At 39.4% G+C, this 25,540-nt stretch overlaps 1 protein-coding gene and 1 long non-coding RNA gene across 11 annotated transcripts in view; one reads left to right on the forward strand and one right to left on the reverse strand.

Annotated features, from left to right (window-relative positions):
• Positions 1–16,820, reverse strand: part of LOC101681947 — a 141,644-nt gene extending 124,824 nt beyond the window's left edge. For 6 of the 10 annotated variants that reach the window (XR_001180035.2, XR_001180023.2, XR_001180025.2 and 3 more), the window contains exons 1-5: positions 16,673–16,820; positions 12,440–12,518; positions 12,029–12,170; positions 9,996–10,096; positions 8,884–8,958 (exon numbers count right to left, since the gene is read on the reverse strand). This is a non-coding gene — a long non-coding RNA (uncharacterized LOC101681947). Of the gene's footprint in view, positions 1–5,595; positions 6,355–8,883; positions 8,959–9,995; positions 10,097–12,028; positions 12,171–12,439; positions 12,519–16,672 lie in introns of those variants that run through there. The other 4 variants (XR_001180029.2, XR_006604266.1, XR_006604263.1 and 1 more) reach the window with 4 other exon arrangements.
• Positions 16,821–17,027: 207 nt separating this feature from the next.
• SEL1L (SEL1L adaptor subunit of ERAD E3 ubiquitin ligase) overlaps positions 17,028–25,540 on the forward strand; it is a 53,648-nt gene continuing 45,135 nt past the window's right edge. Inside the window, exons 1-3 of the mRNA XM_004739121.3 lie at positions 17,028–17,221; positions 22,778–22,815; positions 23,643–23,874. Of these exons, the coding sequence (XP_004739178.1) occupies positions 17,152–17,221; positions 22,778–22,815; positions 23,643–23,874 (340 nt within the window). The 5' untranslated portion in view covers positions 17,028–17,151. The remainder of the gene's footprint in view (positions 17,222–22,777; positions 22,816–23,642; positions 23,875–25,540) is intronic.

The following is a 25,540-nucleotide window of genomic DNA, read 5'->3' on the forward strand; positions in this document are numbered from 1 at the left end:
AGAAACACGAGAGGTGGCAGGTGGAGATGGATCCGCATTTAGGTCCCTTTGGCTTCCCCACCCCTCAGGTTCTTCCCCCTGGTGTTCTGCCTCTGTCCGGCTCTATCAGTCCAGGTTCAATCAGAGAAGCAGATTTCAAATTGGGTACTTACATACATTGTAGGTATTTGTTACAGAGGTCTGATCTTACACAGTCGTGGGAGTTGATTAAATATTCTGTCTTTGCACCTGATATTAGAACTTGCCGTCCAAAGGGCAGAAAGGCAGGAAGGGAATATGGGGTAAAATGGGGAAAGAAGGAGGGGCTGGAGCCCACACACATGAGCCGGGGTCCACAATGACAGGCTAAACCCGCCTCAGTTCTTATGGCCTCTGACTCTGATCACTGCTATGGGCTGGACTGTGTTACCCCCAAATTCATACGGTGAAAGTCTCACTCCCAATTGACAGTTAATTTTATGTATCAACTTGACTGGGTCACAGGTTGCCCAGATTAAACATTATTCATGAATGGGTCTGTGTGGTTGTTTCAGGACAGGGTTAGCACTTGAATGGGTCAACTCAGCAAAGTAAATGGACACCCCCCGCCCTCCGCCGCCACCAGATTGGGTGGGTACATCCAATCTGCTGAGGGCCTGAACAGAACGAAAAGTGGAAGAGAGAATTCTCTTCCTGCCTGTCTTCCTGAGCTGGAACATCAGTCTTCTCCTGCACTTGAACTGAGATTTAGCCCATGGAGCAGCTCCCCTAGTTCTCGGGCCTTTAGACTTAGACTATAATTACGCTCTTGCCTTTCCTGATCTCTAGCTTCCAGGGGTCACATTCTGGGACTTTTCAAACTCCGTAACTGGATGAGCTGATTCCTAATAATAAATCTCCTTTTATTATATACAAATTATCCTACATAAAATATAGATAATATAATATTTTATTATAATGTAATTATATCATAACCAATATAAATAGGAAATATCTATAAGTATATATAGGTATGCATACACTTGTATCTATAAATATACACACTTATATCCTACTTATACATTATACTATATATTTTATATATGTTGTGTGTCTCTTATCGTTTGTTTTTCCATTTCCAGAGAACCCCAACTAATACATCTTAGCATCTCAGCATATGACCATATTTGGAGATAATGTCTTTAACAAGATAATTAAGTTAAAATTACTCATTAGGGTGGGCCCTAATCCCATACGTCTGGTAGCTCTATGAGAAGAAGAAATTAGAATCCTTACACACACACTAAGGGAAGATGATGTGGAGACACAGAGAAAAGATGCCATGCACCAGGCAAGGAGAGGAGCTCGGAAGAAAGCAACCCCACCTTGACTCCAGACTTCTCCCTTCAGAACTATGAGAAAAATCCATCTCTGTTGCTGAAGCCACCCAGTCTGGTATTTTGCTATGGTGGCCCTGGCAAACTAATATAATGATAGTGGCATCCTCCAGAAACCAGAGCCCTTCTCCATGAAGCTCAAGGCGCCTACTGGTGGAAATGTTGAAAGATTTGAGGGGAGTCGAACCCTTGCGAGTCCAGCTGCCTCTTTGCACCAGGAGGGTGACCAGAAACACACCAGGACCAGAAACATCCAGGAAAGAGACTCAGGAGAATGCAGTTCAGCCTAGACAGAATTGCCTAACACAACATGTAGCCCTTTCTACCATTCCCATTACAACAGCGGCTTTTAACCGGGGCTGATTTTGCTCCCCAGGGATGGTTGGCAATGTCTAGAGATACTTTCAGTTGTCGCAGCTGAAGAGCGGGCTGCCATCCACATCTGCCAGTAGAGGTCAGGGATGCTGCTGACACTCTCCAGTGCAACAAAGGATTATCCAGCCCCACATGTCAATGGTTCCAAGGCTGAGAAACCCTGCATTGCATCAACAAATCCTTCACACTAAGAATTTAAAATTTTAGCAGTTTGTAGTAAAAGCTGAGCCGGGGAAAGGGCCACTGGCAGTCACATCACAGTGTCCAGCAGCGTATAATCACCTCTCTGCCTCTCCTCCCTTCCTACCCTGGCCCTTCGCTCCCACCTCCCCTGTCTCCTGGGAGCTCCGGATTCTGCCCTCTCCTTCAGAGAAGCTTCCTCCTTCTCTGAAATCCTGACACCATCCAATATCCTGAAACTCAGGATCTCATCTTAAGCCCCGAGGAATTATCAGAGTATTTTTCCTTTTTTTTTTTTTTTTTCCAGAATATCTTTCTTAAATCATGGGACATCACCCCCCACCAAAGGGAAATTTGAGTGCTGAGACATAAGGCAAAAAAATTTTCTCCACCTTAAAACATATAGGAGTATACTCATATATTCAGACCCAGACCAAAAAATCTAGAAGTATTAACATAAAATGTTACTAAGGTTTAATTCTGAATATTATAATTTGAGTTGATTTGCTTTCCCTTTTTGCTTATCTACATTTTCCATTCCCTGCCCCCCCACACTGAAAAGACATGGTTAGTAAAGGGAAAAAGTATGTCCGTAGGGGTGATATATAACCACATGTAGATTCTTACAAAATAAAACTAAATGAATAAAGTATCAAATTTAGTTATATACACTGTATGACTCTATTTTTAAAGTATGGAAAAAAAAAAACCCAAGGGAAGTATGGAACAGCAACAAGAACAAATGCCTAGAAAGAAATATGTCGTGGTGTTTTATTCAGAAAGCCAAACTAGAAATGACTTTGTTTTTCCTGTTTCTGCTTTCCTTAATTTTTAAAAAATTAACACAATGCACATACCCAGTATAACCATCTGACCTACAGTGTGGGTGAGAACTTCAAATATGATCTCTGTCCCTTCCATGATTAGGTTACATTATAGGACAAAAGTAAAGCGATTCTTTCAAATATAAGGTCCCTAATCAGTCTCCTCTGAGTTAATGAAAACGGAGATTATCCCGGAAGGACCTGACCTCATCAGGTAAGCCTTTTAAAAGAAGGTTTACCGTCCAGAGATTTGAAACAACATCCTCCCTCTCTCTTGTGGGCCGTGAAGAAGCAATGAGTTTGCTGCCATGAGTTTTACAGCTTCAAGGAAACGTATTCTGCCAATATTCACATGAGCTTGGAGGAGGACCCCCAGCTCTCAAACACCTTAGCTGCAGCCTTGGGAGACCCTAAGCGAGGACTCGTTTCCACCGCGCTGAGACGCCTGACACATGGAAGCTATGGGATAATAAATGTGTATTTTAAGCTGCTACATTTGTCATAGTTTGTTAAACAGCAACAGAAAACTAACAGATCCAACTTGGTCGCCTTTGAAAAATTACATTTGAATTCACAAACTGTAGAATGGAAACCAAGAGACCTGGGTCTATATCACCATTACCTACCTATATGATCTTAAACAAGTCCCTTCTCAAGGCATGAAGTCTTCAAACACGTAATATGACAAATAAAAGCTTGAAAATCCTATGATTCTAAATCTTGCCACAATCAACTCTCAGTTACTGTGCTTTCTCCCCTGTCTTGCTTATAATGGAGTCTTATAGTTGCTATAGATAGGTAGCCCACCAGTTAGACTGTCAGAATCTTTTCATAATAAAGAGATTCTCTTTATAGCAGAACTCATTCTTCAAAACATGGCACTTGCCTCACTGCAACCCAATTGTAATTTTAGAATAAAAATATATAGCAAAAACGCTAAGATCAAACATATATAAACTAAAATGGCACAAAGGAATATTTTATGAAAAGGGAGAAAGTCCAACAAAAGAAGGATTAAACTAAAACTGTGCTTCTTAGAATTCAGGATTGGGTTTTGAAAAGGAAGATTATCGGACCATAAAAGCAAGCAGTCCAACTAGAGGGAATGAACCAGTGGGATTAAAGCAAATAATATGAGCATGTGAAACGGAATAAATATTTCTACAGACTGAATTGTGCCCCCCCCCAAATTCCCATGTGGAAGCCCCATCTCCCATGGGATGGTATTTGGAGATGGTACTCTCCTCCCCAATGGGGTCATGAGGATGGAGCCCTTTGGTGGGGTTACCAGAACTCAACAGCATGCCCACTCTCTCTCTCACTGCCATGGACACAGGACCCAGCAAAAGGTAGCTGTCTGCAAGAAAGCTGTCACTGGAGTTTGACCACACTGGCACCCAGATCTCAGGCTTCTAGCTTTCAGAACTGAAAGAAATAAACTCCTGTTGTCCGAGTCACCCCGTCTGTGATGTTTGGTTAAGGCAGCCTGAGTTGACTCATATGTATGTTTTAGGGGGAAAGGAAAAAATAGGATTGGAGATGGAGAGGAGAGGAGGGGGAAAGATGCTTGGTGGCCACGCAAGGGAGCTTGATTTCACCGCCCAAGGTTATAGCAAATCCTTGTGACTTCTTGAGCCAGAGAGATTGAGGGAAATGAGTCTGATGATAATCTCATCAACAAGTTTATAGGACATGGAGTTATGAGGGCTATGACCAGGACAGTGACCACAGAAATAGAATGGTAGCAAAACTTCTAGGAAACATTAAGTGACATGAATTGCCAGGACTTCAAAATAAATTCAATTGTTATTAAATAATGAACTCAGTCCTTAAGCCTGACAAATGAGAAATTCTGTTAAGAGGGAAATGGTGAGGATCCCTGGCCAATGAATGAGGAGGAACTGACAAAGGAAATCTGGCCTTCTTTAATGGGGGCACCTGTCTCTCATGCTGGCCAGATAATCTCCCAAAGTTCTATGGAGAATCAATAAAAAATGGGAAAAGTTGTTTGACCTTTAGAAGGACCGCTCAAGAACAAAATACCCAGGTTGACCTTCTTAGTTGCCAGCTAATCAGTGTTTAAAAAAAACTGCTAAAAATGCTCACTGTTTCCAGTCTTCAGCTTCTTTTTCCCTTCTCTTTCTTTGTCATAAATCCTGTTTTGCCTTTATTTCCTGACTCAGCGTAAGAATCCCTCCCTCGGGTGTATGCATGCACTTTCCCCTGCATGCACATTGTGTGAAATAATAGAAATGTCTCTGAGTTATTCTGTGATGCAAGGATGGACTTCCTCCTACATTTCTGTGCTTGGCCCTGCAGTCAGGTGCCAGGCTGAAATACTGGACCCACATTCTGAGCTGCAGACCGGGGTAACTTTCTGAACATGTCTATGCCTTGGATTCTTCGCCCACAAAAATAGGAATAACTAAAACATCTCCTTTGTGTTATTACTGATCGAGGCTTACACGACAAGGACATATATGAAGTGCTGACACAGTGCTAGGTACCTTGTGAGCGCACACAGAGCTGAGTTCTTACCATTAGAACTCAGTAAATCAAAGAAAGTTCCAGAACACCAGGCAGAGTGCAATAAATAGAAAGAACTAGGCTGCCAACTCTTTGAAAAGAACGGGAACACATTTTTGCAACTTCTGAGTCTTAGACTATTTCAAAATAAAGTTATTTTTAAAATAATGAACAAGGACAATCTGATAAGCTCTGCAGATGACCTTCACCCCTCTCCTGGAGTTATCTTTCCCACGAGGGGCAGTATTCAAGCTGCCCTACCAACTCGGTCATATACGCACTGATGCTGGATAAAAGTCCAGCATCATAATGAGGTTTTACCGTGCAGTCTTTGGTTGGTAGACTGCTTTCTTACTTTATTGCTTTTAATCTTCATGACAGTTCTGAGAGGTGAGCCAGGTTTAACGATCCTGATTTTGTAGATTAAGAAACTGAGCCTCAGGGATGTTACAAACTTGCCAACGTTTCTATGGCTGCTGAACCGCTAAATAGGCAGAGGGCACAATCCACAGTAGGGCCCAGGTCTGTTGCACCACACGGCCTTTTTTTTTTTTTTTTAACATTTTTTAATTGTTCGCTTATTTATTTTTGTAGCCCGTGGGACTGCTCACTTAAGTGCATTTTTAAATACTTTTTTTCAAAAATGAAGTCCAGGCATATTGCAGTTTTGGTTCCAAAACACTGCAATGAAGGGAGTATCACAATAAAGCAAACACTGCAATAAAGGGAGTCAAATGAATTTTTTTGATTTCGCAGTGCCTATAAATTCTATTTACACTGTACTGTAATCTACTAAGGGTGCAATGGCCTATGTTGTGGAAAAAAATGTACAAACCTTAATTTTAAAATCTTTTCTTGTTAAAGATGCCGGCCAGCCCTGAGGTTTGGTGAGCCGTGGTCACTGATGAGAGACCACTGTAACAAATACAAGAGGCACACTGTGATTGCACAATGAAAAAGTTTGAAATATTGTGAGAATTACTAAAATGGGACACGGAGACCCAAAGTGAGCAAATGCTGTTGGGAAAATGGTGCCAATAAACTCGATCCATGCTGGACTGCCAGAAGCCTTCACCTTGCAAAAAACACAGTACCTGTGAAATGCAATAAAATGAAGTATATTATGCTGATATATCTTAGTTCCCTATCGCTGCTTATTACAAACTTAGTGGCTTAAAACCACACAAATGTATCATCTTATAGTTTGAATGTCAGAAGTCCAAAAATGGACCTTACAGGACTAAAATCAAGAAGTTGGCAGGGCTGTGTTCCTCCTGGAGGCTCCAGGGGAAAATCCATTCTTTGCGGTTCCTAGCTTCTAGAGGCTGTCTTCATTGGCTCATGGTCCCCTTTTAGTAACAGCATCACTCCAAGCCCTGCCTCCATCATCAAATCTTCTCTTTCTCACTTTGACCTTCGGGCCTTCCTCTTGCAAGATTGCATATGATTACATCTAGGACTCCTTTGGATAATGCCAGAGAATAATGAGATGAGAATCTTCCCACCTCAAGACCGATGTGGGGGTGGGGGGACATTTTTCTGCCTGCCACAAGATAGCATTTACAGACACAAAAATGCATGGATCTTGAGGGCATGTTTCTATGAGTTTGGACAGAAATGCATCTGTCACCCATGTGATGCACATGCTAATTGGACTATAGAAGAATTCCGTTACCCAAAAGTTCCCTCCTGCCTCTTTCCAGTCAATTTTCCCCTTCCCACTCTCACCCCCAAGCAACTGCTTGTCTGAATGCTATCACGACAGGTTAGTTGCAACTGTCCTTGAGCTCCATGGAATGGAATCATAAGAGATGTGCTCTTTGGGGTCTGGTTTCTTTCACTCAGCATAATGTTTTGGAGAATCATGCATGATATGCACATATCAGTAACTCTTTTCTTTTTGTGGCCAAGTGGTGCTCCATTGTTTGTTTATCCATTCACCGCAAAGTAAACACTTCAAGTTTTTCTAAGATCTTCCCTATTTTGAATTTAGCTACTGTGAACGTTATAACTGAAGACATTGTGTGTACACGATTTCATGCCCTCTCCTGAGCAAGTACTTAAGAATGAGAACATTAGGTTAGAGGGTAGGTAAGAGTTTACATGTATAAGAACTATGGCTAAGAATTCTATTCAGCAATTATACCTTTTTGTACCCTACCAACTGCTCTACATCCTCACCAACATCTGTCAAAGTTTAGCCATTATGGCGGGAGTAAGGGACATTTTGTGGTGATTTTAATTTACAGTTTCTTGGTGACTAAAGATGTTAAACACCTTTTCATGTGCTTATTTTCTACTTACCTATATTCCTTGCAAAGGGTAGGTTCAAATCTTTTCCATTTTTTTGGTATTTTTATTATTGTGTTTCATCGTATTTGTATATTTATTATAGTTTTTTATATTTCTATTTACTACATTAATATATATTAAATCATATTTGTTATTCATGTTACTTAATTCATCTTTATTTTATGTCTATACTGATAGCCTGCATAGTTTTAAATAACACATTATGTGTTTATTATTGAGTTCTTCATAAGTTTTGGACACAAGTTCCCTTTAAAATATATGGATTGCAAATATTTTCTCTGTGGCTCATTCATTCCTTTTCTCAGCGATTTTGATATACAGAAAGAGATAATTAGATTTTGAAATGGATATAGATATGTATAGTTAAGTATATGTGTATTATGAATGTGTATGCATTTATATACATATACAAACATATGCCCACATATACATACACACACACACACACATTTCCTAGCTCCGTCTCCTAAGAGATTTCAGAAACATTAATACCTCAGTAGTAATGAGTACTCCTGGAAAACAAACACCATTCTCCACTGAAAGAAAGCAGACCTACTTGGAGAAATGGCTGATTCAGGATCAGATCAGGGAAAGTAGAAAAAATATACGTAGTACAAAAGTGTTAAGGATGTGCTCAAGAAGATATAGGAGTCAGTTTGAAGAGGCACCCCCTGGCTACATCTGAGATAATCTGAGCATCAAAATAATAATGATAGTAATGGATTTTTATAAGCTATCCAGTAAAGAACACCTGAGTCTATAACAATGTAAATTAATCAATTAAATGCGTAAATAAATAAGAAAAAGCTCTGCCTGCATTAGAAAGCTAATTAATAAACGTAGAAGGAATGATAAGAATTAGAAAATCACCAATTGGCAGCTGTCATAGTAATTACTGATTCAGGCAAGAATCATGAATATACATGGTAAAACTAGTGGGTGAATGTTTAAGGAATAATGAGATATTTACATAATATCAAAGTACCTTTTTCATATAATTATTATATTAACATATATTAATTAACATAATTAACATTTTAATTACAAAAGTCAATGCAGTGGAAACTCCTCGTTAGCCAACTGACCAACATTATCATCGCCAGGATTTGGAATAACCAATAGCATTTGGCTCCTGACATGATCCCCTTAGAAGAATTCAGCATCGTTTCTGTGATGGTCTCACCATAGGTGCAAACCCCAAAACTAATCATGACACAAACCGACATTAGGGTACATTCTATGAAATAACTTGTTGATACACTTAAAAATTATTGGTGTCAAGAAGTTGGGAAACGCAAACACACACACACCTTCAGGAACTATTCCAAATCAAAGGACACTAATGAGATGAGACAGACTGTAGGGACCCGATGGTCTTGGATTTTCTGCTGGGAAAAAGGACATCATTGTAGCAAATTGGCACGATATGAATAAAGTCTATAGATGACAGTACTGAATCAGAGTTAACTTTCTAACTTTGATAACAGTTCTGTGCCTACGTTAGAGAATTCCTTGTTTTCAGGAAATACTAACACATGTAGGGATAAAGAAGCGTCATGCCTACAAATTTTCTCAGTTGTTTTAATTCACGTGTGCCAGTATATACGCAAACTTTTCATGCATATATGAAATATGTACTTATTAATGTATATTTTAATAGATATGTAACACATATATTTCTTTTTTGTCAATGCAGCCCTTCAAGTTGGATTTATGTGAAATCAACATGGCATAGATGGGAGCCTATTCAAGAATAGGAAATGATCAACACCCCCATTTTGCATCAAAATGTTTGCATCAAACTTACTTCCAAGTGACTTGTATTCACGGTAATATTGTTTGAATATTTTGAGGATCCTTCTCTTAGGATCTTACCGACTCAACTTTGCACTTAACCATCTGAATTTCTAACCAGTGGTGTGAAATTCCACTGAATCAAACTTTTGAGTAAAATTGTTTTAACTGGTTACTTTATCATTATATCCAAACGATTAATAAAGAGGTTTATGCAATTATTTGCTCATTCTCATGCAGGTGAAGGGAAGGCTCTGGGCAATTATCTAAGCCACACTTCAAGATAGTCAGTCTCAGGGGCGCCTGGGTGGCTCAGTGGGTTAAAGCCTCTGCCTTCGGCTCAGGTCATGATCCCAGGGTCCTGGGATCGAGCCCCGCATCGGGCTCTCTGCTCAGCAGGGAGCCTGCTTCCTCCTCTCTCTCTACCTGCTTCTCTGCCTACTTGTGATCTCTATCTGTCAAATAAATAAATAAAATGTTTAAAAAAAAAAAAAAAGATAGTCTCAGAGTCATAAGAAGTAGCATTCTGACTACCCCTAAATATTGACCTAAAATTCCCTAAACCATCTGCCCCCAGATACTTCTCCGACATGCCCTGTGCCCTCTCTCCCGTCATCCCCTCTCTCACCTGCTTCAGCATCCACAGGGCTCCTTGCCGTTCCTGGAGCATAACAGACCTGCTCTTGCCTTGGAACCTTCACTGGGGCTGCTCGTTATTCCTGGAAGGCTCTTCACACCCACATTTTTTTATTTTTTAATTGAAGTGTAATTAACGTACAGTGTTATACTTCTTTCAGATCTTATGCAAATCAAAACCCCAAAGAGATATCACCCTACACCTGTCACAAAGACTAGATCCACTCCCACATCTTCACAGCTCATTCCTCATCACTGTAAGTCTCTGCTCAAATATGAGCTCTCCCTGCTTCAGATTGAAATGATGGTCCCCACTCACCCCCCATTACCCTATTCCCCTTCCTTGATAGTTTTTTCTCTCGAGTACTTGTCACTTTCCAATAAAGTATCATTTACTTATTTATTTTATTCTCTTTCTCCCCTGGCTAGAATGAATGTGATTTTTGTCTGTTTTATTGATTGCTAAATCCCCAGCACCAAGAACCTAGTGTGCCTCCCAGTTGTTTGCGGAGACAGAAAAACAAAGAGTAGCCCCTGACAGTTGGGAGCTGGTTTGGCACTCATAACTAGGCCATGTGATTCCCCTCTTGGACTTAAATAATCTCAGAATACCAACCACATACAGGTTACTCTGAGACAAAGCAAACCATTTCACAATTTTATTTAAGCACAAATAGAAACAAGTTCCCTGTGCCATTCACGAAATACCAAACACTTCCTCTCTTGGCTAAAATAAGTAGCTACTAGGGCGCTTGGGTGGCTCAGTGGGTTAAAGCCTCTGCCTTCAGCTTGGGTCATGATTCCAGGGTCCTGGGATCGAGCCCCACATCGGGCTCTCTGATCATCAGGGAGCCTGCTTCCTCTTCTTTCTCTGTCTGCCTCTCTGCCTACTTGTGATCTCTGTCAAATAAATAAATAAAATCTTTTTTAAAAATTAAAAAAAAAATAAGTAGCTACTGTTTCTTCACCAATGATGGCTTTATCTTCATTGTAGTCTCCTTTCCTTTGAGGTGAGGTTTACTGATGGATTTCTATGAAAATCACAGAAATCAGGGGTACTTCTAAGAGCATCCAATCTAAAGCAAACCCAGCTTCCCTGGATCCTCCCACCAATTACCAACCAAAAGTCCAAATTCTACACTCGGTTCTTTCTAAAGCTCCCTTCCTGACACATGAAATGTGGTGTTCTTCATCCTTGCAGAAAGTACAAAACCTAATGTGTTCAACTACAGGTGTGTCCTTGGTGGCCTTTGGCTGAAGGGCATTAACAGTGCCCAGAAAATATTTGTTGAAGGAAGGAAAAAATAATGGCTAATCTATGATTATAATGGTTTTTTTTTTAATTTATTTATTTGACAGAGAGAGAGAGAGAGAGAGAAAAAACATACAAGTAGACAGAGCAGAGGCAGAGGGAGAGGGAGAAGCAGGTTCCCCACTGAGCAGGGAACCCAATGTGGGGCTTGATCCCAGACCTGGGATCTTGATCTGAGCTAAAGGCAGACACTTAACTGACTGAGCCACCCAGGCGCCCCAGACTGTACTGTTCTTAACTGTTCTTAACCCAACATTCACTGATTGAATACATTGCCATCTACTCAAGAGTTAAATATTCTGAATTTAATGGGAGCTCTAAACTGTTTATCTCCACCTTACAAGGTTCACTTAAGTTCTTACTTAAATCCAGTTTTAATTCAGTCTTTCTCCAGAAGTGGCAGTTAACAAATCTATGAAAAAATTAAACCTGTCCATTTATTCATGGTATAAATGTATCCTGGCCTTTCCTTTTACTTGGCAAGAGTCCACTCTGTTTAGAAAGGATATACACCTCCAAAGTAAATGTCATTTCTACCACTGAAACTTGGTAGAGCCTGAACACACACACCACACCTATTCCACCAGCTTCCAAGCTTAGGTATTTTGAATCCTGTGCTCTGCAGTTGGGATCTGTACTCTGACCTTTATGACAATTATAATTATGCAAAGTTGCATGTACATTCAAAGCTTATTTGATTACTAATTATATACCTGCTCTTTACAATCCTGGAATTATACTTAATACAATGAAGTATAAAGCCATGGTCCATTTCCTTGAGGAACAGAGAATATGCATGAAGAGATGCCAGGTTCTATCTCACAATATAGTGCAAGGCTTTCAATTTTCATTTATCTGTGAGATATAAACACAAAAATAAGTACTTTAATGTACCTCATCTACATCAAAGAAAGTACATTCTTCTCTAAGTTCTAAAGGGGGAAATATCCTGCTCCTTGTCTATCCTTAATCCTGCCCTGGCAGATACATTGGTACAAGTGCTGACAGCCTGTGCACATGGCCAACCAAATAGATGCCTAACAATAGCACAGGAAAGGATATACTTGACTAGAGTTAGTGACAATCACTGCATTCTCAGGAAAAGACTCTGGGGGTTGTCTTACCATCTTAAGCAAAAAGCAGACTGGATTTGTGTCCTCAACATGTTCGGGAGGTTCTCAATATGTGCTGGTTGCTCGATTCCTGTCAATGGAATAAGGTGACCTCAGTGTCATCTGCATGAAGAAGCGCTTATAATCTACTTCCATGGAGGCCTACTCTGTGTTGTAATGCAGAGCAAACAGGTTTTCTGCAACTTGGAAGTCTATGACAGTGACCCAGAACACTGATATGGACAAGTTAAACAGAATACAGACAGCTGAGCAAATATTAAAGAAGCCTATGAATTAATGAATAATATTAACATTTTGTACAAGTACAGTGAGTACAGAAGTTAAACTGGGAATGTTGGCAGGAAATCATGAGGAATGTACACCTGGACTAGATAAGGCCATGCAGAACTCACAACCTTTTCGCTATTTAATCATCATGCAACCTAGCAGGCTGAAAAAATAAATCTGGTTTTCCCACACCATATTCTAGACCAGCTTTGGAGACTTGGAATTTCCCTAAAAAGTCAAGGTCCTATGAATATTCTCATAAGATACCAATTACTCGTTTTTGGTTAAAGACAATAACTCTAGCAGCTCTAAAACCTTTTCATAATAAGGAAATAAAACTAATTGTATTAGTCTCTATACAAACTACTATTTTGATTTCTGTCTTTGCTTCGACCAAGCAATCAATAATAATATTTGTAGAACATTCTATAATTAAAGAAGTACTTTTTTTCTTCCTTATCTCTTCTGCGATATGAACCTCAGAACACACTTGGTGAAGAGAATATTATTAATATACTTATTTTACAGAGGCACAGAAGAGTGAAGTAAATTTCCTGTATACTAGGGATGCAAATGTTCCTTAATATTTCCCTATACAATATCTTAAGATTAAACTTATAACTTGGGGTACCTGAGTGACCCAGGCGGTTAAGTGTCTTTTTTTTTTAAGATTTTATTTATTTATTGGACAGAGGGGGGCAGAGAGCAAAAGCAGGGGGAGCAACAGGCAAAGGGAGAAGCAGGCTCCCCGTGGAGCAAGGAACCCAATGCAGGGCTCAACCCCGGGACCCCAGGATCATGACCTGAGCTGAAGGCAGACACCCAAGAGACTGAGCCACCCAGGTGCCTCCAAGCATCTGACTCTTGATTTTTCCTCAGGTTGTGATCTCAGGATCATGAGATCAAGCTCCACATTGGGCTTCATGCTCAGCAGAGAGTCTGCTTGTGATTCTCCCTCTCCCTCTTTCCTCTGTTTTCACTCTCTCTCTCAATAAATAAAAAATTTTTTTTTAAAAAGGACTAAACTTATAACAGATAGCAAGTGCTTTCAAAATCTTATTATTAAAATACTTCATAAGTAAGGCATATCTATCAAATGCCAGAAAAATTATCTAGTGCTAATAGATGGCAAGTCCAATGTTATACACCTGTATATTGAATTATATAATCGTCTCTAGCCACTGAAAGTTTGCATCCCACCTAAAAGGGAAGTTTGGGGGTGCCTGGGTGGCTCAGTGGGTTAAAGCCTCTGCTTTGAGCTCAGGTCATGATCCTAGGGTCCTGGGATCGAGCCCCACATCAGGCTCTCTGCTCAGCAGGGAGCCTGCTTCCCTCCCCCCTCTGCCTGCCTCTATGCCTACTTGTGATCTCTCTCTCTCTCTCTCTCTCTCTATTTATAAATAAATAAATAATTTTAAAAGGCAAGTTTGCGAATGTCCTGTAAATACTTAAAGAAATAAAGAGTAATGAGAACCCGCCTAGTCAGAGAAGAGCCTGAGCCAAGATGAAACACAAGTGAAAGCGGGAATGATGCCATGGTTGTGGTTCAAAAGAAGCAAGGGCAGTAGGGAGAGGATAAAGGAGCCTATGACAAGAGTTTGTTCATGTGGAAATCAGAACTGTGTTCATGCAGCACTTAGCATGGGGCCTTAAATTTAAGAAGCACTTAGGAAAGAAAAGGATGAAAAGGGAAGCTAAGTCCCAAGCAGTGAACATTCCCTAGTCTATCAATCAGATCATAACTGCTTTTCTTGTGGAAGGCAGAAATTTCCCCAAGAAAGTATAACTGCCAGCCCAAGTTCCTGTTTTGTCAGTAGGGTTTCAAACATTTTTTGATTCTATGACAAAGGCAGTCATTGAAAATTTTTAAATAGGAATTTTAATTTAATTTGAATTGAATTTTACTTTTAAAAGCAAAATTAATCTGGCTCTATGTGGTTGCCTTGAAAGTGAAAAGAGAGTGATGTGGGTGAATATTGCTAGAACTCAGGTGCACCAAGCAGGTAAGGGAAAGTGAGACCCCCAGTAGGGAAGTTTTCAGTGAGAAAGACAAAAATGGTCACAATGACAAGGGCAGCTGGCTGGCTCAGCCAGAAGAGCATGTAACTCTTTTTTTGTTTGTTTGTTTTTCTTTTTCTTTGTTAAGATTTTACCTACTTATGTGACAGAGAGAGAGAATATAAGCAGGAGTGGCAGAGGGAGAGGGAGAAACAGACTCCCCGCTGAGTAGAGAGCCTGACTTGAGGCTCCATCCCAGGACCCCATGATCATGATCTAAGCCCAAGGCAGACACTTAACCGATGAGCCATCCAGGTGCCCCGAACATGCAGCTCTTAATCTCGGGGTTGTGAATTTGGGCCCCATGCTGGATGTAGAGATGGCTTAAAAAACAAAATCTTTAAAAAATAATAATAATAATAAAACAGTAATTACATAGCTCACATTGTTAGGATGTGATGATTGATAAGATGAAAAGGGGAGGAAAATATACCAGAATTTACTCTATGATTTAAAATCAGAGGAACTCTGAGGAAACATTGTTAGTAACAGAAACAGAGATTAGTACCAAGGAGGTAGCAAGAGAGTAACAGGACAATAATTTCCTTCATCTCCTCTGATGTGAATGTGGAACAGCAGTTAGTATTTTCTTTTTTTTTTTTTTTTTGGGGGGGGGGTCTGGTTTAACAGTTTTTTTATCCTTATCCTAGAAAAGAGGATTTTTATTAAAAAAAAAAAAAAAAATGGAAGGGCGCCTCGGTGGCTCAGTAGGTTAGGGCCTCTACCTTGGGCTCAGGTCATGACCCCAGAGTCCTGGAATCAAGCCCGGCATCAGCAGGGAGCCTGCTCCCCCAGCCCTCACCTGCCTCTCTGCCCACTTGTGATCTCTGTCTGTCAAATAAAAAAATAATAATAAAATAAAAGTAAAAAAATAAAAAATAGGGTGCCTGGGTGGCTCAGTGGGTTAAGCCCCTGCCTTCGTCTCAGGTCATGATCTCGGGGTCCGGGGATGGAGTTCCGCATCCAGTTCTCTCCTCAGCGGGGAGCCTGCTTCCCTCTCTCTCTCTCTCTCTCTGCCTACTTGTGATCTCTACCTGCCAAATAAATAAATAAATAAAATATTTAAAATTTTTAAAATAGGATAATAAATAAATAATTGGGAAAAAAAATGCCTGGAGGTATTAAGATATGTGGCTAGGGTGGACTTGTCCAGAAACCTGACCTCAAGGGAGCTGAGGACTGAGTTCCGCTCGGTTCCAGGACCAGGCTGATGGTGGGTGGATTCTAGGGAAAACAGAATGACACAATTTGATGAAGGGGCAGGAACACAAACCACTGCCCTGCTACCCAGTGGGAACATGCCTGGAGTTGGTACTTGATACACCAGACTATTTCGTCGTCTGCAATGCGATCACCCTCACCTTTGTCTCCAAATACACCACTCCAGCCTCCGGAACTCAGGAGGAAGAAAACAGTATAACTCACAAAAAAGAGAGGGATAAGGACCAGGGTTTGAAAGCCTTTTTGCAAAGGCTGTTAGCACGTTTTCCAGATGATTATTACCCGGTGGCCCCCCTAAAAATGAATACGAACATTGACATGATCTGCACTGAACGGGGTTTCTTTCCATTTGTTTTGTCAGGGAAAGGAAGAGGGGTAGTGAGTGCCATCTATATATGGCACTGTTTTATCTAAGTTCAACAAAATATTTCGAACTCGGTCTAGCTGTTGTCCTTTTCCTAAGTTAACTCTCAGATGTGTCCAATTCAAATTTTCTAAATAAAACAAAGAGGAAGAACAGCTTAACACATTACAAACGCTTAACCTTATAACGTGGGTTTCTTGTTACATATGCTGGCTCAAACAAACAAACAAACAAAACACCCTGTGGGCTCGTGGCCTTGAGCAAACGTCTAGCACAGATGTTACTCAGTAAGTTCTCTTAGTTTCAACACCCACCTGCACTTTTAAATCTTGCTCCATAATGGGATACGTTTTTCCGAGCGCACACTTCGAAAAAAGCCCATGAAATGTATTGTGGGAATTGTAGTCCTGGGTGACTTTCTTTTCTTCCCGGCCCTGGACTCACGCCCTGATTCCGGGATGGTTGAACTCAGGATCTACCAATTAGCTGGGGCCATGTCGTGAGGCTGTGGTCCAATCAGGAAAGCCGGTGTGGGAATCTCGCAAAATTATTGGTCAATGTATGACCCCGGGGGCGGGGCAATAGGGTGGGCGGGAAGACTGCGGCGATTGGGCACAGAGCCCGAGGCGGCGGGCGGGGATTGGCTCCGCTCTAGGGCAGGGAGGCCTGGGAAGGGGCGGAGGAAGGAGACCAGAGCAGGAAGAGCAGCGGCGAGGCGGCGGCGGTAGCTGAGTCGGTGGTGGCAGAGGCGAAAGCGACAGCTCCAGGGGGTGGCAGCGGCCGCGGGAGCAGGATGCGGGTCCGAGTTGGGCTGACGCTGCTGCTCTGTGCGGTGCTGCTGGGCTCGGCCTCGGCGTCCTCGGGTCAGTATCCGCCCCCTCGGACTGGAGGCCGGGAGCCACCGCCCCCCCGGCCTCCATCCCGGGGCAGGGCCGTGGGGGCTCAAGCTGGAGACTCCACTCTCTCTGGTCACACTTCGCACGAGCCTCTTGCTGTCCTTCCTCGGGCTTTGGCTGGCCTGGGAGAGAGGGGGTGTTTAGGGAGCTAGAGAGGGGAGGAAGGGAAGGGGCGGTCCCCCTGCCCACACCTCTCCTCCCTTGACAAACTTTACGCGACTCCTCGCGAGTGAGGAATTGACTCTTGGGGAATAAATCCCGAGCGCTGGCTTAGCGCCACAGTGACACCTGAGCCTTCCTGGAACTTCCTCAACTCTCGGACAGATTATGTGCTTGGGATTTGTAAGTTAAGTAGTTGACCCACCTGGGGTTATCACTGAGCAGAGCCGGGTCCATCAAAACCAGGATGTTGACAGTGGTTTTGGTGGATTGCTGAGCACCTGAGGTGCCCCTTATCTCCTGGTCTGTTTTAAAATGAAGACTTTTGATGGAACTGTGTCCACGCTCAATCCCTTTTTAGGAGATATTCCCGAGAAAGTGGTGTTGATCTCTGTCACCGTGTTTCTGAGTTGCCCCGTGTTTGTTGACAGTAACTTTGTGATTTTTTTTTTTTAAGGAAATCTTGGTCCCTGTAAATTTAAAATGTATATAGCACCTGATTTTCATGTTTTGTGTAGATATAAAAATTCATGCGCTTTTGAGTTGATTTTCCAGTTAGCGGCTTAATACTAGGGTTCTGAGATGTTTTTTTTTTCTTAATAGTTCGGTCTGCCTACATCTGAAAACTTCTGTTTTGGGAGTGTTGATAAAGAAGCACTTAGTGTTTCTAAATGTTGGTAAAGCAACAAATTAGTACAATAAAGCTTTTGGATTTTAATCAGTTTAGTTAACAAAACAGCTGTTCTGTGGCTTTAAATTTTTTTGGAACAAGGCAGGGTATAAATGTCAACTTTTTTTTTTTTTTTCCCAACAGAAAATTTCCCAGATGGTTATTTGAATCCCCAAATTATCTGTCCTAGTTGTAAGTCAATGCCATAACGTCATTCTGTTTCTAAAATAAGACGTCTAAACCTAAAATTCTATCCATATTGTGGTTTGAGATACCACTTCAAAAGCAACAAGCATATGCTAGTTACTTTACTGCCAACATCATGCCTTGAGGTCTGCCTTCCCCCTTTTTAGTAATGGTTTGTATTCATGACCAAATCTCCAAAACTACCTGACTCTTGAAGCCCTGCTAACAATTATTTGACCACAGGAAATATGAAATAAACTGTTGAGTATAATCGATAGAGTACCTGATGGGCCATAGACCCCTTGGCATCAGAAGTCCTCGTAGGAGTTTGTTAAACATGCAGTTTTAGGTATGGAGCAGGTTGGGGTATCTGTAGTTAAACAAGCTTCACAAATAATTCTTCACACTAACGCGTAAGGACGACTAGTGAAAGAACACGGTGAGTATTCCTCTGAATTAAGTTTGCAGAATTTAAAGGAAATGAAAGCCCTACAAACATTTTCCTGCATATTCTGTTAACTAGATTTCATATGCGTTAAGAGCTTCACGTCAGTGGAAATGGTACTTGAAGAAGTCATTTAATCAACAGTAGGGATTCTCGGGATGTTATAATAGATTACTCATACTGAAGTGTTAAATCTTTGGATTGTGTTGATGTAAGCAGAGAACTGGGTTCAAAAATGTCTGCTCGGATTTCCATCGTAGTTCACCTGTGCCAGGGCATTTCTCTGGCGGAGCCAGAATCCATACTTAGCCAGAACTAAAGCAACAGAGATGTGCTGACAGGTAATAAAGGCACTACTGCGCTCAAGTGCAATTATAGTAAAACACTTGTGTGAGGTGAAGTTTTAGAAATTGAGTACATGGATTTTCAGTTGACTTTCTTATTCATTAAATTGCTTATGTATATAGGAAGTCAGCCTCATTATTAAAGATTTGTTCCTATTTAAAAATCAAGCCTTGGGCCATAATTCTGTGTGGATTTAAAGTTTGAATGTTACTGGTTACCAAAGCAAGTTGCATATTTACCAGTATAAGCAGCCAACAAAGGAAATCTTGATCCTATCACTGTTAGTAGCTGTTATTTCATATCTTGTTTTAAAGACATATAAAAATATGACATTTTTATTCAAAATACTTTTTTCCTGTGAATAAATAAAGGAGAAGGTTAAAAAGATATTTCTCCATTTTCTCAGTATTAGAAAATGCTATATGTTTTCTCACTTAGAAATACTTGTTTTCTTATTTTCAGCAGGAAAAGATAAATGGTTCGCTTTTTCTTTTTTCTCCCTTTGTGCCAGTGTTACAGAATCTTTTAAATCAGGTTCACCACTAAGTATTCCAGGTAATAGTTCTATTAGATATTCAAAGAGTAAATTTCAGATTGCAGACGTTGTTTAATTTCATTATTCTTTTCTTCCCTAAAACATTATTGTGAGTCAACAGGACAGATGGTATTATTCTCTTTTGACAGGTTGAGAAAGAGGCTGACCAAGCTTGCTATTTTGAACCACGTGTATAAAATTAATATGTAATGAAGTGAGGTTTTGAACTTAGCTCTCCAGGCCTCTATTTTGGAGTAGTTAAAAATCAGGAGTATTGTAGGATCTGCACAGATTCAGTGGTAAAGCAGAGAGCAGATGTCTGCTCTCTTTTCACCAAACTCTTAGGACTTCTGTGTTTGAAGATCTATCAGTCTGTTTAGTTTACATGACAAGTTGGAAAATGAATTTATGATAATTACTTTTCCCTGAAAGAATATCCCCAGTACTTTTTGCAGTTTGGTTGGCGGATATAATAAAGATGAAAATTGGTCTTTTTCAAAGGAAAGTGTACAATTCTAAAGTAATGTAAACCTTTATATTCTGGATGTGATACTGTTGAATGAGAAATCTGTAACTCTTCATTGAACTCTTTTGCTTTTTTTTCTTGATGTTTGTGTTCTGCTAAAAGTGTTATTATTTTTGTTTATGCATAACTTAAGTGTCTTTGTTACCTTACTAATACATATCAGAAGTTTCTAGATTATAAGCAACTTCTATAAAAGTGTTATGTGAATAGATACATCACTTTGAGAGAGAAAATAGCTTATGCTTTAAGACTACCATCTGGAGTAGACTTTCCCATTTAGTAAATGAGAAAGAATTCTCTTATTTACTAGTAACCTTAGTACATATTGCTAGTTTGAAGAGAAGAGAGACAGAAGCATGATGCAATTCATGTGAAATAACCCTGATGTCACAGGTTTCAATGACTCTCGGAGTTTAAAAACATATTTTGCTACTTCAATGTGTAATAGCTTGTAGTATCTCAAATGTACATGTCTTCAAGTTTACTTATAGGTATCTGTATTATATACTTATTTGCTGCATATGTGACCTGTTGTGAGAAGGCACTAAATTTCATGATTTAGTGATTAGTAATTTAAGAGCTCTGGCTTATTTAAAGTTTGGGGATATATACATTTACACAATTAATGTCTGCTCTTGATACATTAACTAGTTAATGTTTGTGATTACTTAAACATATCCACTCATACAACTTTGATATATGGTAGAGATAAATTTTTTTTCTTTTATCCAAATGTTGCTGAGAATGGAATTTGAACCATGTGTTAGAATTCGGGCTTTGGGTAAAACCTGTGAAGAAGTTAGCATGAAGGATGATTGTTAATTAAGTACCATCACTACCTAAATGTTATAGGTACTGTGGGATAATGCATGCTATACCCTTCTCTTCCCCACCCATAAGAAATAAAACATTTGGAAAGTAGTCTAAAAGTAGTAAATGTGAAAGTATCTATAGTTTAAGTGTTCTTTGAATTGACAGCACTTTTCTTATATGGCAAACCTCACTAGTAGACTAGTTTTCTCAAATATTCAAAAGAAACAAATACTATGAAATCGTGTTGTATATTATGCACATAATGAATTGGTTATACTTCTTTTTTTAAGAGTTTATTTATTTGATAGAGATGGCAAGCAGGCAGAGAGGCAGGCAGAGAGAGAGGAGGAAGCAGGCTCCCTGCTGAGCAGAGCCCAATGCAGGGCTCCATCCCAGGACCCTGGGATCATGACCTGAACTGAAGGCAGAGGCTTTAACCCGCTGAGCCACCCATGCACCTCAGCTTATACTTCTTAAAGTTAGCTCACTACTTTGATAATACAAACTCCAAAGCATATTTTTGTTATGCTTGAAAGAGTTACAAGTTATAAATAATATTTAAGATATAACCATATGGGGCGCCTGGGTGGCTCAGTGAGTTATGCCTCTGCCTCAGGTCATGGTCTCAGGGTCCTGGGATTGAGTCCCCCATCAGGCTCTCTGCTCAGCAGGGAGCCTGCTTCCTTCTCTGTCTCTCTGCCTGCCTCTCTGCCTACTTGTGATCTCTCTCTGTCAAATAAACAAATAAAATCTTAAAAAAAAAAAGATATAACTATATGAAGTAAAGATGAATGGCAACTGTAACACTGAACTTTCTAGTAAAAAGCACTTGGTTTTATAGCATTTTGTCTACTGGTCAATTTCTTATATAGCTTATGAGCTTATAACTGAGGTTGACTCCTAGATAAAATCAGATTATTTTAAGAAGAAGAAGGAAACCTAGAGACCATCTAACAGTTGTTTTTTGTAAACTGACCAGGAATACAATGACCAAACATAAGCATATGGGCATTTGTGCTCAATGTGTTTGTATAAGATCAGGAAAAAGAGTAGCAAGTAGCCAGAATAGAAGTAATAGCACAAAAACACAGAATAATAGACAGAAAATTAACATAATTGGACAAAGCCAAAGCAGTAGATATGAATTTGGAAGAAAGATGTAACCAGGGGCTGGATTCATTGTTTATTTAATTTAAGATACTGATTTCTTAATAAATAGATCTCACATGAGTAAGTACATGATGGTATGCTGCTAGTTTTTGCTTTTATCTGGTTAACTCTTCAGTGAAGTAGAATACAAATCCTAAATATCTTAGTCTGGCAACTCTTCCGTCGCATAATAGTAATTGTTAGTGTCCATCTTTAGTAGTCTCAGTGAACAATAAAATGCTAATCAGCACCAGCACTAAAATAAGCTCTATAACTCCGGATTCTGAGCAGAGGAGAGTACTAGGTGGAACCCTGAACCACAGATTCAGAGATTTATTTTTTAAGTTTAGCAACTCAGTAGTAGAATAAAATACGAACAAAAGAATTGGATGGTGTCTGAGGAAGTGTGTTTGGTGGTAAGGGTGGTGGTGGTAATTGGGCTTCTTACCTGAATAAGGCACTAGATGAAAGCAGTGCCTTCCCGGGCAAAGAGGAAGAACTGTTCCATCTAACCCCTTGCTTTCCTTTTACCTAATCTTTTCTGCATAGTTGTTGAATACAACCGATTTTTAGATAATTCTAGGTATATTTATCAAGTGTCTGATTATTATTTGTTGTATTTATCAAGAGCTTTAACAATACCTGTAATTTCCCAACAAGAAGGATGATGAAATTGTCTTAAAATTTCTTTACAGATGAAGAAGGCAATCAAGATGAATCCTTAGATTCCAAGGTATGTACTATAATCTCCATTGACCAGTATTTGATGCCCAATTTAAAAGCATGAATTACGTGTCTTAGAAAGGATATGAAATCTGTCTTTTGAGCAACAGAATGGGATTAAGAAAAAAAAAGAAAAAAACTATAGCTGGTATCAATACACTAGTTCTTCTGGGGAGAAAAAATCACTGACCTGTAGGAGAGAGAATAATATTTTCATTCAGAGTGTTGGTTATTAGGTTTAATTTTAATTTGAATGTGCTGTGTGTGTAGAGCCTAAAGGCAGTAATATTCTACTGCCTACTGAGAGATTGATTTTATTCCTTTTTTTTCGTTTTTAGGGTTTTTTTTTTTTTTATTTTGAAGACTTAACTGCCATTTGTTTCCACTTCTATCAGGTTTTATAAATCTGTAGAGTTAATACATTTAAATTGGTTGGTTGAGTGAATAAGGCTGATTATGTATCCAAGGAGACCGTTCAGTTATGATCTCTATCTCTAGATTTGAGGGAATATAGATGAGAAACAGAAAGTTGTACAGGGCTATCATAAGGGCAAGTATAAGCTATATTGGGAGTTTGTAGGGGTCCCTACTCCAGGCTTCAGGAGTTAAGGAATGCTTCCTGTAAGAAATAACATCTAAGTTGAAATCAGAAGAAAGAGTCAGGTTAGGCAAGTGAGAAAGGCATGTAATGAACACATACCAAAGTTTAGAGAGATGAGCATGTATGGTATGTTCACAATTGAAGGAGATGTATCTGGATTAGTAAAAGTAATGGTCAAGTTGGGTTGGAGACAGTCCTGATACTATTTGAAAACTAAAAATCTCTTATATTCCCAGACTTCTTTGTCATCAGATGAGCCTGTAAAGGACCACAACACAGCTGGCAGAGTAGTCGCTGGTCAGATATTTCTTGATTCAGAGGAATCAGAATTAGAATCACCTATTCAAGAAGAGGAAGACAGCGTCAGGAGCCAAGAAGGGGAAAGTGTCGCAGAGGAAATCCGCTTTCTAGAATCTCCAAATCCAGAAAACAAGGACTACGAAGAACCAACGAAAGTACGGAAACAAGGTAGTCTAGACATTTTTCTTGCTTTTGCCTAATTTAGGAAGGAGATAAGTGAAATTTTTAACTAGTGTAGAAAGATGCAGAAGTCTGGTTTTATTCATTATGAGCCACGTATAATGTGTAGAGTGTAGTAGTTAATGATTTTCTAGGTTTTTACATATCAGAGTTATTCACCTAACAGATTTGACCTAAGGTACATAAGCTGAATTTGATAATCAAAATTGGATTTGTATTATATTAATATCCTAACATCCTCTTTTTGTACTTCAGTATGTAATTATCTGTCCAAGTGGGACACAGAATAGAAACTCAGGAGAAATCATCTAATATGCTGCTCTGGTTATTTTCAGAATTGTGTTAGGTTTTTTACTACAATAACCTTCCCAATCACCTAGGAAATTGATATAGGTGTTTATCTAACTGAAGCTTATGTAAACTTCGATCCCTTCTAATTTTTACCTTCTTGACACCCTCTATTTTTAAATTTAAAATTTGCTCTTTCTCATAGTAGAGTGTGCTGAATACTTCTAAGAATTAATTATTAATCCACTCCACCCTGTCCTGCCAACCTTTTGTCATTATTATTTATTATTTCAAAGATCACAATGATACCCACTTATTACTTTGTTACTAGCCACTTTTGGAAATTGATCCAGATTTTATCTTTCGAAATACAACTTTTTTTCAAAACTAGAATTTTTTTATTACAAATATTCATACCCATGAATAGAAAAACCTTGTCTAAAAATATTAAAATTACTTTAATCCCATGAGCTAGACACAGCTGTTAACATCATGGAGAAAACTCTTCAAGCTCTTTTCTAAATGTATAGTTCTAAGAACACTAAATTGGGTCAAAATGTATATACTGTTTTACAGCCTGCATTTTGTGCTTAACAGTTTGTCTTGAACGTTTTCCCCTATCATTTAGTATTCTTTTAAAATTTGATGGTTAATGGCTATAAAAAATTTTACAGGTAGGAGCACCTGGCTGACTTATTTGGAGGAGCACGTGACTCTTGATCTTGGGGTCATGAGTCCAAGCTCCACGGTGGACATAGAGATTACTTAAGTAAATAAAACTTTAAAAATTTACATGTAAATATACCATAAATTAGAAACAGATTGTTTTTAAATTTTTTTGCTGGGAGATCATTTTAGATGTATCTTTGTGCACATCTATGAAAATTTTCTGAGAATTAGTTTTTTAAAAGTAAATTTGCTGGACTGAATGTAAAATTTTAAAAGATATTTGATCCCATACTGTTAAAATGTAAAAAAAAGTAATTCTGTTCACTTCCTTTTAAATGACTCCTTTTCATGTGCCTCAGCCAAAAATATGTATTACCATTTTTAAATTCTTGCCAAATATTATAGTTTAATTCATTCATTTTTATTTTTTTATGAGGGAGGATTCAAAATATGCACAAAAGTGGAGGGTGGTCGTGACCCCCTTGCCCATCATCTGGGGTCAGCAGCCCTCCACATTCTTATTCTTGCTTCATCTCTGCCACCGCATATGCATCTACTCTCTTCTTTCCTAGAGTATTTACAGCAGATTCCATGTTATATCACCTGTGTATGTATCTCTGAAAATATGCCCTTTTTCCCCTAGCAAACCACAGTGGTACTATAATGTCCACAAAATTAACGATTATTCTTGAATCAC

This window comes from Mustela putorius, unplaced genomic scaffold (assembly GCF_011764305.1).
Source record: "Mustela putorius furo isolate JIRA1106 unplaced genomic scaffold, ASM1176430v1.1 tig00000129_pilon_pilon_pilon, whole genome shotgun sequence".
NCBI lineage: Eukaryota > Metazoa > Chordata > Mammalia > Carnivora > Mustelidae > Mustela > Mustela putorius.